Source organism: Lipotes vexillifer, unplaced genomic scaffold (assembly GCF_000442215.2).
Source record: "Lipotes vexillifer unplaced genomic scaffold, Lipotes_vexillifer_v1.1 scaffold217, whole genome shotgun sequence".
NCBI classification, from domain to species: Eukaryota; Metazoa; Chordata; class Mammalia; order Artiodactyla; family Lipotidae; genus Lipotes; species Lipotes vexillifer.
In genome coordinates this window covers 1,421,230-1,440,202 of record NW_006788200.1, presented here as the reverse complement: position 1 = coordinate 1,440,202, position 18,973 = coordinate 1,421,230, and the positions used below count along the sequence as shown (strand labels likewise).

Genomic DNA, 18,973 nt, shown 5'->3' with positions numbered 1-18,973 from the left:
CGCCCCCCCCCCCCCGTGGTTCCCCTCACCCGCACACCAACAGGCATGCTCTCTGCCCTTCCCGCCGTCTCCCTCCTTATTCCCACACGCCCGGGACGAGCGGGGCCTTCCACACCCCCTCCCACCTCCACAGAGCACGGAGCCTTGTGGCTTTTCTGAGGAGGAAGAGTTGTCTCCTCTGCACTTGGGCACGGTGGGAGCTAAGCTATTTTAGCAAATTCTTCTCTCCCTCTCGCTACCCCTCTTTTCCAAAGCCTGGCTCTTGCTACAGAGGGTTAGCGGCTTCTCTGCCGGAGCAATAAGCCTCATGACTCAGAAGTGGGAGGGCAGCAAGCAGAACATGATTTAAGAGGGAGCTTGAAATGCATCACTTTAATGTTTGTAAAATATTCCGCCGGTTGCGTCTGCATCAGTCGCTCAGTTCTTGTCTTTCCTCCTGTGGCTCCTTCAGCGGGAGTCACATTTTTCCTGTGTGTGATCGTCCCCTCTCCACTGGCCTGTTGGCTCTTTTTTCCTTCTTTATTTCCATTTTCTCCATTTTTCATCAATCCATCCATCCAACAAAGCACTGATTACGCACCTAGTGTCTATCTCGTTCCTCTTTGTGGGCCCAGGGCCAGGCCACTGAATGTTTGCAGAGGGGAAAGGGCTTTGGGGCTCAGGATCAGACCTTAGTGCACCTGCTTTCACTGCACCTGCTTTGCGGTGCATGGCACCTACAGCTGTTTTTGCTCGCTCCTCCTTTCCCACACACACTGGCGAGAGGGTGTGAGCACAGGTGTGCTGCCTGGTCACAGCTCAAAAGTGTCCCGCTGAGTCTCAGAGCTCAGGTCCCAACTCTGTGTCTTGCTCCACACCTGTCAGGCCCCCAGGTCCCAGCGTCTTTGCTGGCATCCCAGAGTAACACAGGCCCCCAGAGCCAGCCCCCTCACTCCACTCATGCTGCCTCTGGCTGCCTCCCCAAGCTCCCCAAGTGGATTTGGGGGCAGAACAGTGGAGGGGTAGTCCAGTCAGTGAGCTAATGACGCCCCCTCCAAGCCTCATCCCATTTTGGCATTTGAATACCCTGACTTTGATTTTTTTCCTTTAATCCTGAGAATTTCAAAAGGCCTGTGATTGCAGGGAGATATTTTAGACCCTTCCTCTTTGCCTGACGGATGATCAGTCTTAATGCCAGTTATCAAGTATAAAATGGCAAGGATTAATCATTTGTACAGCCTAAAGTACACTTCAAAAAATTAAAGGCTACAGTGCACGGTGGCTGAGCAGAAATCCAAATCCAAGTTCAGAGAATCCTTAGACAGGAACAAACCTTCAAAGGTCAGCTAGTTCATTCCCCAGACTTCAGACAGTGCAACCTTTAATTTACCCGCAGGTGGATGAGAAACCTGTCGGCCCAGCCAGCAGACCTTGACAGCACTTGGCAAGGCCCCGACTCCAGGGGGCCTGGAGAGCACAGGGCAGGGCCAGAACACCTGGCTTCCTGGTTTCGGAGGGGCAGCCCACACTCTTAGCTTGACTCACAGATCCTCAGCCCAGATGCTTCCCCTACGCTAGCTGTGGTTCCTGACCTGATTTGCCTCAAACAGCCCTTTGAGCATTTAACATAAGTTGTGGCCCCTCTCCCAGGAGGTGTGTCCATCTGTACATTTAGTCAGCACATTGTGGACAGTGTTCCTGCCCCCAGAATTTGCCCGAGGCCCCTGACCTGCAGTAAATCCCTGTGGCTGTATCCCCTCAAGTATAGACTCCATACCCTGGGCCTACAGCTGACGGCTTCTCCTTTCCCTGCAGAGGTGGTACAGCTCAGCCTCGCCCCTGAGGAGAGGGTCAGTGTGGCCACAGTGACCGTGGGCCTGAGCACAGTGCTGACCTGCGCTGTACACGGAGACCTGCGGCCACCCATCGTCTGGAAGCGCAACGGGCTGGCCCTGAACTTCCTGGATTTGGAAGACATCAATGTAAGTCACCTGGCTCTGACTCTGAGCTCAGATGCACCTCCCAGGGAAGCCAACTGTGCAAGATGCCGAGATGCCATGTGGTAGCTGCAGGGCCAGAGGGCTTTCTTTTCACATCCCACGTTGGTGCCATTCAGCCTGTTGTCTGGTGTCTGGAGGTATCAGTCCCACCTCATGCAGAGAATAGGATGGATGGTGGCTGCAGGCTGCTAGCTAGCCCCAGAATAAGGTGAACAGGGGAGGCGTGGTGGGCAGGGCAGGAGGTTCCCGGGCAGGGGAGAGCATCTGGCTGAGTACCCCCCAGGAGAGACTCTGGACCCTGAAGCTGGGGAGGATACAGACAGCTGGACGCCGAGGAGGGGGTATTCCCTGTGGAGGGCAGAGGTGAGCCTCTGGGCTGGGTTGGCTGGAGGGCAGGGGCAGCAGGGTGGTGAAAGGAAACAGGATCGGGCCAGAGGGGCCTGCCCAGGAGCCTCGTTTGCTGGGAGAGGGAGTATGGATGTGATGAGTTGAGCAGAAGAAGAGAGCTCCAGAGCTCTCACAGCCTAACAGGAGCAACGGGGGCCTCCTGGGTTCTGAGGGCCCAGGCAGCCCGCACTGGGGTCCCCGCATCACCCCACTGTGCCTTTATGACTGGACAGTTTCTTACACTGATCCTCAGTGAGTTGATCTATTAGCAGAGCCACATTATCAGTGCCTCCCCTTCTACTGGACTTGAGGAATAAAGGGATTGAGTCAAGAATATGCACTGGCCCTGGTTTGGCAGGGGATAAGGTGGCTTCCTGGGGGTTCATGTGAGAAGATGGAGTGATGTCACCCACACAGGGTGCTGCCAGGATGGCTGACAGGTCTTGAGCTACTGTGACAGGAATATAAGTTTCAGGCAGAAAAGGGGCAGCCCTGGTCCCCTTGTCTCAGGACGGGCCAACCCAGAATGGGCTGCTTGGTCCCAAGAAGGAAGACCTGTGGGATGAGTGGTCAGTTCCTGTAGCCGCTGTGAGCTGGTGAGGGAGGTGCTGGGGCAGAGGGAGCTGGCCTGGGCCGTGTGACCCATGAGATGGACTAGCACAAAGGGCAAGGGACCAAAAAGAGACCAACTGGTTTGCTTAGATGCAACACCAGTCCAGCCGTCAGCCCTGCCCCGCAATGGAGTAGGCATCACAGGAGGCAGTGAGCTCCCCATCCCTAGAGGCATACAAGCTCAGGATCATGGTAAACAATGCTGCTAGCCACAAGAGGGCAGCTAAACCCCATGACCTTGAAGATCCCTTCCAACTCTGAGACTGCTTTGTGGGGAGAGAGGTCCAGCGTTTAATCCTGCAGGAACTACAAAGTTGGAATTCTGCTACTCCCTAGGCCCCTTTGGATGTGCCCTGGAGAACATGGGGGAAGCAGATGGGACGAGGGGGTCACTCTAGAGTCCCACCCTGGGCAGAGCTGGGCAGAAGTGCCCTTCCCCCACCTTTGTCACACCAGGCAGGATGGTTTCCTTGCAATTTCCCCACTATAGTGAGCATAGCCTATATCCCACCCATCTCTGAATGTCAGTACCAGCACAAGCGTGGTGGCCGCTTGATGGTCAGATGCTGGGTGGGCAGAGTTCTTCATCTTCTGAGCCTGAGGTGCCCAGGGCTTGTCTGCGATCTTAGCAAGGGAAGGCACTGTCCTGTTTGTAAAGACTAGAGTGTATGTGTGCGTGTGCATGTGCACGTGTGTGTGCTGGGGTGCACATATGTGTGTGCATCTCTTTCAGGGTGGGTTGTCAGCTTTTAACCATGTTTGGCCAGTAGTGATTAATTCAGAACTAGGTCAGGTCCTCCTGTGTCTGTCTGAGCATCCATGTGCATTGCTTGATGCTCTATTTAAAGACATTAGAAATAAAGGCAGAGGCAGAACTCCTCTTAATGCACTTGCCAGCGGTTAATTAAATTACTTTGAGTGTCTTTCCCCTCCCTTGAACATGCCTCCAGCACCAGCTCAATTGAATTTCTACTTTTCACAGTGAGGTTAGCAATTTGGGTAATTGTGGGTGCAACTGGAGATTAATGGCCTCTTGTTACCTCCCAGGAAACACTTGCTGCTCTGGGCAAGTCAGCAGCCCACAAGCAGGCAGGGGCCTGTGCTTCTCAGAAACGCTAGCGTGAGGGTGCAGGGCAGCGCCAGCCCCGCAGGGGTCCTTGCCCGATGCATGCAAGAACACACACACACAACACAACACAACACGCTCACACACACACACACACACACACGCACCTGCTTTTAAGAGGGGAGGGACGCAGCACAGCCTACTCATGAAGGGCCAGGCTCTGGGGTCAAAAGGACCTGGGTTTAAGCCTCAGTTCTGCCACTTACTAGTTGAGTGACCTTGGAAATGGCACTTGACTTCTCTGGGCCTCAGTTTCCTCCTCTGTGGAAAAGGGGTAAATAATAGATCCTGCCTCATAGGGTTATAATGAGGATTAAGAGACACATGAAATTCTTAGCATATAATGTTCCATGCTAACTACTATCACTCTCATTTTCACAATATTACTAATTATTATTATTATTATTATTATTATTATTATTACTGCTCCCACCAGAGAACACTCTCAATCCCTTGCAGCCCGAGTCCCCAAACAGCAGCCAGCGCAGTCTGGTGAGGCTCCCCGTCAGGCAGATGTGACCCTGGGGTGCCCCTGCTGCCTGTAGTCGCCTTGATTCAGGTCAGCCTTGATTCATCCGGAGGGAGACACTGACCAGCCACCTCCGACAAGTCCAGGGCCGCCACCTTCTCTGAGCCTGCGGGGAAACGGGGATGAGGCTGTCCTCCTCGCGTGGGCATTTTCAGGCTGAGCGTGTCCTAGGACAGTGAGGAGAGCAGCCCCAGGAGGACATCAGGCTGGAGATGGGTAGAGCTGGGTCATCAGGATTCTTAGGGCATCTCTGAAGCAAGATTGGTCAGGGAAGAAAAGCCCGGGGGGGGGAGGGCTACCCTGGTCGAGCAAAGATCGGGGATCGAGGGGTTCGTAGAGCCCCCCAGCCTGTGGCATCTCAGCGCCCTCCCCCACCTGCCACAGTCAGAGATGAAACACGATCACATGCCTTGTAATGATCAACTGGCTCCGAAACGCTGCACAAACAGGGGAAGCTGATCAGCTTACAAAACCCAAGGCGGGCAGATTAGAGAGCACCGAGAGGTGTGGGCCTCCTTTCTTTGTCATTTGTATGAGGCATCTTGATTGGCAACAAAATATTAATCACTTTTTCACTACTCTTAATGAGAGGCTTTCATGAGCAACAAAATATTAATTTGTCTTGTCTTATCTGTTAAGAATTCTGTTAATGAATTCAGTCACAGAGCTATTACAGAATGCCATGCTAATGACACATGTAATTAAACTTTTCTGACTTGCAAACATCAAGGATGCCTCAAGCATCAGAATAATATTTGATCAGAAAGTAAATGTACCCTTCTAGCCCGGAGCCAAGCAAGAAGGAGCCACTTGGATTCCCCAGTGAGCAATGTCGCTGTCAGGAGTCACCAATGTGTACACAGCCATCCAGATGGCCTACGTGGGGAGCCATCCTCTGGATTCACATAATAAGTGCCTGCAAGTGGCAAGCCCTGTGGCAGAGCGTAGAGCAAAGACATTCTCCCCGGCCTCGAGGGGGCAAGGTAGCACAGACCTGTTGTGCCCCGCCCCCGGGATGCCTGAGCCCCCCTCTGCAGGATGCCTCAGCCTCACTGCAGCAGAGGCCATGAGGGGCCCTGCCTCAGCCCCACCCGGGAAAACAAACCCCCCAAGCAGAGGGCAGCACTAGGTACCAGGAGCGCAAAGGCCCCCAAGACAGGTGCTCCCCAGGAGGGGCGGGAATTCTGCCTCACCTCCCGGCAGCGGGTCTCTGGATTATGATACCTCCTTCTGTTTGGGTGATAAGAAATCAATAGTTTCTGCTCATGCACGTTCCCCAGAGCTCACAAAGGGCGGCCTGTAATTTGTTTACTTCCTGGCCAGCTGCTGGGCTCTTTACAGAAGCAGTGGTGGGTCTGGCGGCTTCAGACCTGGCCCTGTGGCCCCCACCTCCGTCCTCAAGGGCCCACGGCCACTGCTCCAGCTCAGAAGCTGAGGGCAGGGGACAGGCACAGCAGCCCCCTGAGCACCACCTGCCGTGATCTTGGGCCAGGCTGCCGGCCAGGAGAGCACCTATGCCGGCGTGCCTGGGCGAGCCCGCACCCCGCAGGCCATGCACTGTGTGCCTGTGGTCAGCATGCCCAGCCTAGGGCCCTGCTCTGCTCAGACAGCCCTGTGCCACGTGGGGGAGGGCAGCCCGTCACTCTGGAGGGCCGCAACCAGAGTCCGTGGGGGAAGTTTACCCTCAGGAAGGACTCTGCCTTAGGAGACAGGGAGATGCCTCTCACCACCGGTACACAAGCGGGAAGGGGACCAGCCAGGTGCCCCCCGAGGGCTCTCTGGGCTCTGGGCTTATACAGTGCTGTGATAAGGAAATTATGTGGGAAGCAGGGACGTGTGGGGCATGAGAGCCCTGCACAGGAGCCAGGAACCTTGCTTTTTCACCTGGACCACAGAGCCTCCATCTTCCCTGTCTCCCAAGGCCTGTCCCCTGAGAAAGGCATCGGGGCTGGGGTGGGGGCCCATCTCTGAGGCAGATCCATACACTTCTCACCCTACCCTGGGCTCCACACTAGGTGTCCTTGAGGTGAGGGGGGAGGCTGCCTCACTTTCTGCAGAAGTGGAACCCATCCCAGGCTGCAGCGCCCTGCCCAGACCACACAGTAGCCACTCAGGAAGTAAAGTGACCGTCCCCAAATCCAGTCTTCACGCCCTCCCCTCGTAACCGTCTTCCTCACTGTCCCTTATATCCCCAAGGGCAGGGGCTGCCCATCAGGGGAGGACACGCAGGGAGAAGACATCCCCAGAGCCCCAGAAAAACTCCTGAATCCTTGCTAGCATTAATGCTGGTGTTTCTACCATCGGTACTAAGCCACTGCTGTGTCCAGGAGCCAGTTTCCATGCTAGTCCACTCACAAGCATTTAATCCTCATCGCAGCCCTGTGAGGCAAGTGGGGTTCTGCTAGTCAGAGGGTCCAGGAACTTGCCAGGGCCTGCAGCCAGCCTGCACACCCCAGCCAGAGCTCCCCGGGTTCCTTGCTCGTAGGACACAGCACCTAGCACCAAGCATTGCCAAGGCCTCGCCCTGGGGCAGCTGGGCCTGCCTCCTGCGTCAACAGTAACCGCTGCAGTGTCCGAGCCCCAGTGGATGTGTCCCCACCTGGTGCAGCCCGTGTGTCTGGTGCTCCAGGTCTCGTTAGCCACCAGCCTCTGCCACAGCAAAGAGAAGGCGGAAGGCTCTGAGACCAGCACGTGGAATTGTTTGGCCGAGATATTCTCAGGGAGAGGAAACATTTTTCTATTGTATTCTTCTTAAAAAAAAAAAAGGCTTATAGCAAACCCCATATATTGCAAATGACTTGAAAAAGCCACTCTTTTTTGCTGTTTTTTTTTCTTTCACCAAATCTCCCTATTGGGGGCCTTCAGATGTCGGCAGGCAGAGTACAGTGACAAAAGCAGAAAAACAAAACCCATTAAAAGAAATTATTTGTGGCAGTGTTTGAAGGATGTGTTAAAAGATTCACTTTTTCCCCATGCCTATATGGTGTAAAACCATGAACAAATAACTCTAATGAAGCATACGCTCTTAGCCAGCTCTTCTTTGGAAGTGAGTTATTAAAAAGACCAGAAGAGAATGATTTAAGAGCTCATGACTCATTTAATTTTTATTCTCTTTGTATGAACCAGTCATGAATCTATTGTAAAAAGATGAGAGGCGTTTGATTAGCATGGAGAGCTGTTTGCAACATGCTAGACAGTGGTTGTAGGTTCTGCATTAAAATAATCTCATTAAACGCTTGGGTACATTTTGTTTTAAAATCTTGGAAAACAGTATACTTGAAGCACTCAAAGCCTTTGGCCAGCTTGTGTCAAAAACCCTGGTTACAGATGAACAACCGGTTCTTTTGAGCTTTGGATGAGCTCAAACCACAAGGAGAATTGGCCAGAGCTCTCCAAGAGACAGGGCCCGGGCCCATGGTACATCAGCCTGTGGAACTCGTGGGGGTCTCTGCCCTGCCAAATACCTCCACTGGCCTTTGCTTTCTCAGTGGCCTCCTCAGGATCACCCCTCTTTCCCCATAGTGTTACCGACCAGGGTTCTTGGCCTCTTTAATCAACAGAATTTGATCAGAGGCCAGACAAGAGATTCAGGTAAGGCTTTACTGGGGCCCCTGCTGCAGCAGCGGGGAGCGAGAACAAACAGCAGGTTTCCTTGCTGACTCACTAGCTGAGGTGGGTGGAACCGGCGAGCTTGCTCTGTATATGCGGTGAGAGTAGGGATGTGTCCAGTGGGGTCGGGCTGGAGGGCCAGCTTATGTGGTTTGCCCACCCCTTCGGTGGTGTTGTGTGCAGAGGGCATGCTCAGTACCCTGCTTTTGCTCCCGACCCCTTGGTTTTGCTCCAGGCTCTTCAGAAGTGGCAGTTGGGTTTTTTGGTCTCTTTGTATCTTTCGTCCAGAATTTGCCCCAATGGCATCATGCGCACAGTTATTTTTGGTCCCATACAGTTTCTTTGTATTCTGTTGCTCGAGGAGAGGTGTGTCCAGGTGCAAGCACTGCAGCAAAGGGGCCCAGGTCCCAACCTATCTCAATAGTACTAGCTTCCAGGCTTTACTTGTGCTCAGTGACCTCTTCTGGCCTCATCTCAAAGGTACAGAGTTCCTCAGGAAGGTTCTGATCCAGCTTCCAGACCCTGAATGCAGAGCCCCAAGCCCTACGCAGGGGAGCTCACATTCAGGCTGTTTTCAGGCTTTATCTTATAAAAACGATACTGTGGTGAACATCCTTATACACACCTCTTTGCACATTTGTGTAAGCAGCCCTGTAAGATAAGTTCTTAGAAGTGGAATAACTATATCCAAGAGTGGACATGTTTTCAGTTTTGATGGATATTGCCAAATCTCCCTCCAAAAAAATTGCACCAGTTTATACTCCCTCCAATGGTGTATAAGATTTTTAAACACCATAGCAGGAGAAAATTCCTGATTGCAAGCCTTGTTGGTCCCTGAAATGAGCCATGGAAGGAAATTTAATCAAATCCTCCCTGGGGTGTTTCCGGAACAGCAAGAATGCCTATCAGCTGTCTTGGCTGGGAGTGTGATCCAGGTTAGAGGAGCTGGTAAGGCCCTCTAGGCCTGGGGACTCGTGACGCAAGGGCCCCCCGGGGGGAGGGTTGCAGGGTTCCCAGATGAAGGCAGCAGGTTCGAGTTGCTGTGGAACTTCAGTTGACCCTGCAGTGCAGCCTAGCGCCTGAGTCCCTTCCCACCCAGGCTGGGCACACAGGGCTGATCGGTTAAGGATCCGAAGCCCCATTCAGAGGCTCAGGCCTGCAGCTCCCCGGAAGGCCCCAGGAGCTGCCACTCATCCACATGATATACTCTAGAGTCCTGGTCAGTCAAGAGGTGTCTGCCCTCTGGCCTCTGGGGATGGACGAGCTGGTGCTCAAAGCAATGTCTCTGGCATGAGCCTTCTCGTACAGGTACCCAGGCCCCTGTGTGCACTCAGACACTCAAGCTTGTCCCCAGGGCAGATGCTTAGCATCCACACAACTGGGTCAGAATCTCCCCCATTTGAGTTCTGGAACCAATTACAAAGTTAGAGACAGCAGTTCATACAAGAACGTCCTCAGTCTGATCTCAATTTCAAGTTTGGGGAGTTCCCCAAACTACCTTTAGGTTTAATAATTTAACTAGAAGGACTCACAGAACTCCCTGAGAGCTGTTATACTCAGAGTTATGGTTTATTATCAGGACGGAGTACAGATTAAAATCAGCCAGGAGAAGAAGCCCACAGGACAGAGGCCAGGAGGGTCCAAGTGCGGAGCTTCCATTGTCTCCTGGTGCGGTCATGGCTCCCGGCATAGACGTGTAACAATATACCTACCAGGGAAGCTCACCCAGGTCTGTGTCCAGAGCCTTCACCAGCACTCAATCCCATACTGCCCGCATGGCTGACCCCTAGTATCCAGCCAGGAGACAGGAGGCAGAGCTGGTACCATGTGGTGCAGGGCTCCCATCATAAGTCACATCGTTAGATGCTCTGGTTTGCTCAAGCAAGCAAAGGCACATCCCAAGGCCTAGAGTTCACCTCCCAATAGCTGAGGGCAAAGGCCAGACTTCTCTCTGGGTAACGTTACTGCTTCACTTCACTTCCTATGGCTCCCCACGAGCCAGCACTCTAGGCTGACACACCCCCATTCATTCAGCGAACACTAACTGAGCACCCATTATGCACCAGGCACCATGCCGCACATGGGCACGGGACAGGGGTGCACAGAGAGATGAGGTGCCTCCCCTTTGGCACTGACCACGTAAACCCCAGGCAGCAAGTGACTGCACACTCCCCACAGTCCTGGAGAAGCCCGGAGCCTGCCCACAGTGCCTTCTCCCACACCTGTGGCTCCCTGTCCTGGGCCAGGCCTGGGAGTGGGCAGGAGGACAGACCCACTCCAGGCTGCTCACACCGAACGTGACTGTCCATAGCAGCCTTCCCCTGGGGGCTCAGTGGCCACTTCGGCATTGCTTCAGGTTGCAGGGACTTCTCTTTTAAGAAGACTTTGATCAAGAGGAGTGCTTCTGCAGGCCCTCGCAGAGTGACAGGTCTGTCCTCTGAGGGGCTAGAAGGAGGTGACCAACACGGGAACCCCAGTGTGAGTCCGAGGGGTCAGCTGTGTAGAGAGAGCAGGGGTTTGGAACATGTGTGTGCACACATGCTCATGTTTACTGCATGTGTTCACAAGGATGTTTGTCTGTGCCCACCAGTGATACATCTGGTCTTTGCTGGGTCTGGATAATGGATGTGTGTGTTCGTGTGAGTGCAGACATCTCTGAGGACCGGCCATCGCCAAGGCGCTGCATCGCTCAGTGTTTGGGTGCATTTGTGCAGGTGGGATGCTAGGGTTAGTGAAATTCTGGGGGCCAGAGTCAAACCAGCCTCGGGGGAAAGACCCTCTCCTTTACTCCATCCTCTCCAAAGAGAGCCAAGGGAGCTCCTGAGAAGGGCAGAGCTAGAAAAGCTCTGAATAAATGTTTCTAAACTTTGTAGCACTGACAGTACCATTAACCTAACCTCTGAAATCACTCTGGAGTCCCTGTGTCTAACGTTTAGTCACTAAATAATCAGCACTGATGGCTCGTCTTCATATTACTTAGACCTGACTCACATGTATCACCATGACAACATCCCCCATCTTGCCTCTGCTTAAGTATTGTTTAATACTGAAGTTTCGTTTAATTACTTTACTAAGGGCAGATACTTACAAAATAGCTTTTTAAAAGGCAAAAAAAAAAAAACACGTATCTTTAAGTAAAACTGTCTCTTTTCCAAAGACAGATGTGCATCAATACAAAGAATGGTCTAATCTGGCATCTGTTTATTTCTGGAAGGAACCTTGATTTTGCTAATACATTTCTACGCATCAGAGCAAAAGAAAAAAAAAGCCATCCATAAAAAGACAGTTACAGAGATGCAATCAAGCACTGATAGCAGCATTCAGACACACCTCAGAAAACCTTCAGGAGAAGAAGAATTGCAGGTTTAGTTTTATGTAATTTCATAAATCAATTTTTAAAGTAATTTCCTTACATCCAGTGAGGTAACTTTGATTTCTGTAGCCAGTATTCATGCTCCAGAAAATAATATGCACTTTTTTCCTATAATTATATGATGCCTATTGTTTCAGCCCAGAGCCATTATTTTATTTAGTACAGAGTCAGGTTCTCCCCAGAGCCTAACTCACAGGCTGGTAATGAGTTAGGTGCTCAAAGTAGAGCCATAACGCATCCGGCAACCCACACACCTCCACACCTGAGCGATCACCCAAGGGATATGCCTCCGCTCCCAGGAGCAGTGAGGAAAAACAGAGAGAGGTTAAGCAACTCTGTTAGGGGCTCCCAGAAGCCTTCAGCCGGGTCTGGGACTACACGCATGGGCTCTGCCTGCTGCACTGAGTTGAGCCCTCCCAGTGTGCCCAGGCCTGAGGATGCAGCATGGAGAAAGGGGGCAGGGTGGGAAGGCAGGGACAAGACTTGAGACCAGCTCTCTGCCTCCCCGCCAGCCACTTGCTTTGGACCCTGGGTGATTGGTAACATTTGGGGGCACAGGAAGGCAGGAGGTGGGCACCTCCATTGTCAAACCCAAAGAACGGGAACCAGGGCACAGCCCCTGCAGAGAGCCTAGCTCAGCGCCTTGTACAGTCTGCTCAGCAAATATCTACTGAGGGCCTACTCTGTGTCAGGCCCCGCTAGGCACTGGGGACACAGCAGTGAGCACCAGGCACGAGGGTGGAGCTCACATTCTAGTTGGGGAGACACGTGGCAAACAGTATGCTAAATGGGAGTAAGTGCGTGCCAGGTGCTCCATGGGGGTTACAGATAGGGCTGGCAGATAACATATGAGTGGACTTGAAGGAGGTAGAGCAAGCTAGACTGATAGTCCTGGGGTAGTGGGACAACGAGAAAGTTCCTGAGGGGGCAGAATGCCAGGCATGTTGGAGCAACAGCAAGGGGCCACAGTGCTGGAGAGGAATGAGCAAGGGAGAGTGGAAGGAGACGGGGCGGAGAGGGGACGGCAGGTCATCCCTGCAGACCCTCTAGGGCTGGGACTCCGAGTGAGGGGGGCATGGTCTGGCTGTGGCATAGAGGGGCAGAGGCGGAGGACCGTGCGTCTGGCCCACGGCAGTAGCAGTGGAGGTGGTGAGAGAAGGTCAGACTCAGAATATATTGCGCAGGAGAGCTCTACTTGCTCACCCCATGGAGACTGCGCATTTGTTTTGCTTTATGGTTTTCAGGGTTTTTTCTGAGGCTTAAACAAAGCGACGTATGTCAAGATTCCCAGCACACAGTTAGCTCGTGGAGACTGTAAGCTGGTGTTATTACTGGGCACCACTCTGCAGTTGATCTGTGGGAACCTCAGCCTGGGGGCTCTTCTCAGCCTGGGGGCTCTTCTCAGTCTGGGGTCCCATGACCACCCAACCCCACTGAGGTGGCGAGAAGAGCAGGGGGTGCCAGAACCTGAGACTGACTACAAGGGCCCTCCTGTGAGGAAGGGCTGTGGGTATGAAGGCTGAAGAAGGCAGCACAGAGGGAAATGCCAGGGGATCCCCAGCACCAAACCCCTTACAAACAGCTCTGTTGCCCTTTGGGATGGAGTCTGTCCAGGAATCAACCAAGCGAGGTATTGAGGTTCCCCAAGGTGGGACCGCACCCAGCTCCCCAGCCCTCTTTCGAGATGCCATTCCACCACTGAGACTCCAAGCAAAATGTATTTTCCTGCAGATTTAGGTTTTGACACAGGAAACAGCTTAGATTAGAAATATGTCAGCCCCAGAACTGACTAACCATTAACTTTTCATAAGCAACTCAGGTATGAACCCTTTATGTCTCTGTTATGGCACAGGACAAATAAGCTATCTGGTATTTTATTTTTATTAGGGAAGCTTCCACTGCGTGATAGGAATGGGGCTTTTTTACAGCAGAGCAATGTTTCAGAGAAAACTCTAAGGGTTTCTTACAGCAGCCTTCTCCAGTATTTCACTCCACTGGGAGCACTTCTGAGTATTTTTTTCCTTGATACTGAAAGCAGGCTGCATGCATCCACTCTCCACCTTCCAACCTGTGCCTTAACCCAAACCTCTCTTGGGCCTGCACCCTTCATTGGGTTAATTAGCCAGAAAGCATCTTTAAAGGACTCATGATGGTTGTGGCCGGGCCCTTGGACAATCCTTGTGCCACACTGACTGGTGGCCTTCCGTCCCTCCTGCCACGAGATTGCTTCTGTGGAAAAAGGAAGCTCAGGAAGGACAGGGAGGATGACGGGAGGGATGGTTTGGTGTTGTCTCCAGGGGGTCAAGAGGAGTTTTGCAACTTCTGTTAATAGTAAGAAAAGTAGCAGCCCCCATGTATGTCACACTTCCCACACTGGAAAATGTACTCGTGGGCATTCTCTTGCCAGATCTCCCCATCACCCCAGGAGGCAGATAGGGCATATAAATTGTCCACAACTTACAGGTGGGGAAGCCAGTGCCCAGAGGGATGAGGGAACACTCAGTGCCGGAGTTCAAGCTAAAACCCGAGTATCTTGAGTGCCAGCACTGGGCTTCCCCCATCACTCCTCACATCTAGTACTGCCCAGCCCTGTTTCTCACCAGGGAGCCAGGACCTCCTCTGTCCCATCAGCTCTGAGCACCACACCTCGGAGATGTTTGGTAGCTAAAGCCAAACGTGATGAAAGGTCTCCCTGAAACACCGGTAATTCCATTCCCCAGCATGTCTGCAGTTGGTGCCTGGACAGGGCCAGCATTGTGCATTGTTCTGCAGGAGACAAGGCAGCTGGCTGGAAAGGCCCTGGGGGAGTGCTGTGTGCCCAGCGCTCACCAGGGGACTCCGACCAGCTCAAAGCCCCCTCCTGCCCATCCCTCCCCACGTGCTGGCCAAATAGGATCCCACTCTGTGAGGCTGCAGAGGTCACAGGGACAAGGCTTACTGAGCCATTTCTCATGGAACCCCTGGCATCAGCCCCTCCTGCTCTCTAGTACATCCCTGCCCTTGTCTTTTGTTTGCCCTCATTTTCCTCAGAGTTCAATTTCCCTTCTCTTAGGTTACCCAGATCTCTGTAAGCTGCCTGAAATTATTTGGAGATGGAGGTGAGATCTAAACAAGTGGTAGGCAAACTATAGCCCATGGACCAAAGGCAGCCCACCACATTTTTTTTTTAAATAAAATTTCATTGGAACATAGTGATACTCATTAATTTAGGCATTGGTACGGCTATTTTCATGCTACAAGGCAGGGCTGAGTAGTTGACAGAAACCCTATGGCCCAGAAAGCCAAAAACGTTTGCTATCTGGCCCTTTAAGAAAAAGATGGCTGACCCTAAAGGAGGCCGCCCTCCAGAGCTTCTCGACAGGTGGACAAGAGCCCAGGAAACCAGCCAAGCAGCAGCACAGGAGGGGCAGGTGAGCCCAGTTGTAGAAATGGAGAGGGAGGGTGCTGGGGAAGGTGTTCAAGCCAGACCTCACAGAGAAGGTGAACAAGATCTTAAAAGGTTGTATAGGGTCTGGGCAAGCAACACGGAAGAGACATGGAGGTCCTGGTGCCCAGCCCTGCAGGGAGCTGTGGCTGAGTAAGGGGGCCAGGCAGAAAGGAAGTCTCTCGCAGCTACAGGGTTTCTGTTTTCCTGCAAAACCGTTTTCCTGCAAAACTGGCTGTGCTTCCCAGGCTACTCAACAGAGAAGCCAATCTTGTTGTCTTCTTTGCCCAAGCAGGACTTTGGAGAGGACGACTCCCTCTACATCACCAAGGTGACCACCATCCACATGGGCAATTACACCTGCCATGCCTCTGGCTACGAGCAGCTGTTCCAGACCCACGTCCTGCAGGTGAATGGTTAGTAAATGGCTCCATGCATGTTGTCCCCCCAAAGTGTTCCCAAACGCTGCTCAGAACAACCCTCCTCCCCTCATGCATTCTGTCTTCTTAAAGAAATACCTGACCCCAAAATGTCCCATCTTTCCTGTAAGTAAAGAGGGGCTGGGGAGGGGGTGGGCAGGCAGGGGCAGAGTCTGCCAACTCATTTCCTGGTCTGGCTTTCCCCAAAGCCTCCTCTGATGAAGTGAGTCAAGGTGGGAGGGGGTGAGTCACTTAGGCAGGTCGCACCCAGCATCTCCAGCAGGCCCCTGTAGAATGTGGAGTGTGCCCTGTAGGTGATGTTACCAAACGGAACTTGGGTCCACCCGCCTGCTCAAGGTAAAGCCAGTCTACTGACACTGGATTGTGGTGAAGCAAAGTGCAGCGTTTACTGGAGGGTGCCAAACAAGGAGTCCAGGCAGCTAGTGCTCAAAAGGACCCAACTCCCAAAGGCTTTCAGGGAGAGGTTTTCAAAGACAGGGGGTTGGGAAGCGGGGTGCTGTGGGGCACGTGATAAGCTCGTGGACATTCTTTTGATTGGTTGGTGGTGAGGTAATCAGGAGTCAACACTGTCAACCTTCTGATTCCAACCGGTCTGGGTTCTACGTACTTGTGGACAGCAGAGAGTTAACGTCTTCCACCTGGTGGGGGTTTCAGTATCTGCAAAAGAGCTCAAAGGACATGGCTCAGAATGTTATCTATAGCCCTTGAGGAGGAACTGAAGGTCCTTGACTTTGTTTAATGACTAAACTATTATTATTTTGTCTTGCTTAACTGTTTTCCTTTCTGCATTTTCTCACTTGTCTGCTTAAATGTATTCTTTGGCACTCAGGGCAGGCCCGGGAGTCTAAAGGTTTTCTATAGACAAGAGGCAGGTGGAGGACATGGGGGCTGGGGAGGGAGTCTGTCCCGGGAAGGCCCCATAGGGTCCTGCTCGGTTACAGTGACATGGAGATGGCAAGCTGTTGTGGTCTTGATCCAGTGAGAAGCAGACACTGTCTAGAACACGCCACTCCTCCTCCAGGTATTGTGGACCCAAGTCACTTATCCAGTTGGGAGGCCTTACTTTCTGCAAAAGGGTCTGCTTCCCACCTTCCTCCCCCAGAGGCTTAACGAGCCTCAGCTTGGGCCCAGCCAAGCAGAACCTCAGCAGGCTGCGCAGGTTTTCTTTGCTTCTCACAGGCGCCTGTGTTGCCAGGACTCCCAGAAACTGAGAAGAATTAACCCCTGCTGCTGACCACATCAACAATTACAATAGTTTTCTGAGACTTTCTCTGTCCAGTCCCTGGGCTAACACATCACATGGACTCTCCCAATCAGTATATTCTAACCCACTTTATGGATGAGTCTCTAGGTAAGGTCACTTTCCTGGGGTCACACCACTGGTAGGTGTCATTCTAGACCCAGGGCTTGTGCTCTGCCCTCTGTCACACGGTTGGCCACTCCAGCCATCACAACAAACAAGCCATCACAGTGCCATGGCAGAGCAGCACTCCAGGGAAATCAGACGTGTCCAGCCACGCCCAGCTGGGCATCACTGCTTTCACCAAGCAGGCCTGAGCAGGGCGTCAGTGCACCAGAGGATAATGTGAAAGCTCCAAGTCAGCCCCAGATCCTTTGTGCCAGCTGTGTCCAGGGCTTCTGCTCTGATAAAGTATACACGGTGTTGAGAATAGTTACATCATGCGGTTCAATGTCACTTACCTCTGGGATCCTGGGTGACAAGCCATTTAAGGACAACAGAGTGAGCTCAGCTTGCCTCTACATTTGTCCTACAGGATGTTTTAGGGATTTTTGTGTTCATATGTGCCGAAGCCATATTTTATTTCCCTTGAGCTGGGACATATTTAATCCTTTGGGGCTTTGTGGCTGTGTTTGTTGGCTTGAGTCAGGGTGTACAATGAAGTTTCTGGATTTCATCAGAAATCACCCAGGGGTTCCCAGTTATAACACCCCCTGGGTGAGTCATCCCAGCCTGCCATTCAGAGGCCAGTCTGGTGTGCAGCAGGCGGGCAGTGTCTGGGCCGCTCCCTGAGCAGCGCTGCTCCAGGGGCGGGGCGTGCACTCTGCAGTGTGAAGGGGGCTTTATCATCTATAGCTGGAAAGTGGTGCCCAGCATTGTACAGTGTTGGTGAATGTGTGGTTGCACAACTCCACACAGTTTGGCCCAGGTCCCTCAGGTCCTCAGACCAGCCTGAAAAAGGGAAATCACCCAGGATTCCCAGATCCTCCATCCAGCCCTTCGCATCCTGCCCCCATCTCATAAGAACCGAGGGTACAAGGAGAGGGCTTGAGCCTGGTCCCCTTCATTTCCTCCAGAACAAATCTGTGGGGAAGGGAGGGGATCCACCAGCCCAGGAACCAGAGTAACTCATGAGTGAGAGCCTGTCCTCGCCTCAGGTGCCTGCAGGAGACTCTGTGGTCTTAAACACCTTTAATACATGAATGGCAGGTCCACGGTGCTGGGAGGGCCCTTCTGCCTCCTATTCCCCCAGAATTCTGAGACAGAGCTCATGATGGGAATGAGCCACTTCCTCCCTCCCGGTGCTGAATCCGGGAGCAAGGCCCAGGCCCACGGACACCATGTGTTGCTGGGCTGAAAGTAGAGACTAGGCTGCTTCCTGTTGCTACCCGGGTGGGGAGCGGACTCTGCAGCTGGCACTGGAGAGTTCTGTTCGAGCCTCCCCAGGCACTCCACTCCTACCCACCCCCCAGCCCAGCGATTGCTAAAGAGGCTGCTTAGGGCTAGGGGAGTCTAAATAGCAAAACCTCCCCACTGAGATCCAGAGAGAGGCCACCTGAGATCCGTTTCCTACTTGCTGAGAGATTTAAGGCTTCTCTTCCAGCCGAAGCACTAGAGTCAGCGGCAGCATGCTGGGACCTCTGTACTTTGTGGTGGGCTTTTCCACCTCATTCCATGGCTTACTTAGCTCAGTTCCATGACGGCTGGGCTGGGCCATTAGGGTGGACCTCACTCCGGGAGCCCACAAGGTCCCTGGGCTGGGCTGACCCCCAGCCACTTGGGGGTGGCACTTGGTTCCATTAAGCAGCTCCCTCATGGGAGCACCGTACTAAGGTAGATCTGGTGTTGCCTCCCAAGGACATGAGTCCATTGCCTGCTGACCAAGGAGCAAGACACGAGGTTTTCAGAGTATTCCAGAAGTGAAGCGTGCTGTGTTGACTGAGAGGGAAAACCTCCCTATCTGTGTGGGAAGGTGGGAAGACGTCATTGAAAGTAAAATGGTACGAAAGACACAATTACAGTAGGAACATTTACTGAATAATTACTGGGCACCATCTCTGTTTCACAGATGAGGAAACTAGGGCCCAGAGAGATTAAGTGATTTGCCCAGGAACCCCAGCCCTACAATTAGTATGTAACTGCAAAATGGATCTTGACACCAAAGCCTAGACTCTTGATGCCTTCTCCGCCCCATCCTCCCCTTTGGGACATTGCACTGTTGCTGTTGGTGAATCCAGATGTGGTCGTTCAGCAG

At 52.7% G+C, this 18,973-nt stretch overlaps 1 protein-coding gene across 1 annotated transcript in view; it reads left to right on the top strand.

Annotated features, from left to right (window-relative positions):
* FSTL4 (follistatin like 4) overlaps positions 1–18,973 on the top strand; it is a 448,259-nt gene that overhangs the window by 381,810 nt on the left and 47,476 nt on the right. Inside the window, exons 6-7 of the mRNA XM_007461353.1 lie at positions 1,795–1,961; positions 15,335–15,455. Of these exons, the coding sequence (XP_007461415.1) occupies positions 1,795–1,961; positions 15,335–15,455 (288 nt within the window). The remainder of the gene's footprint in view (positions 1–1,794; positions 1,962–15,334; positions 15,456–18,973) is intronic.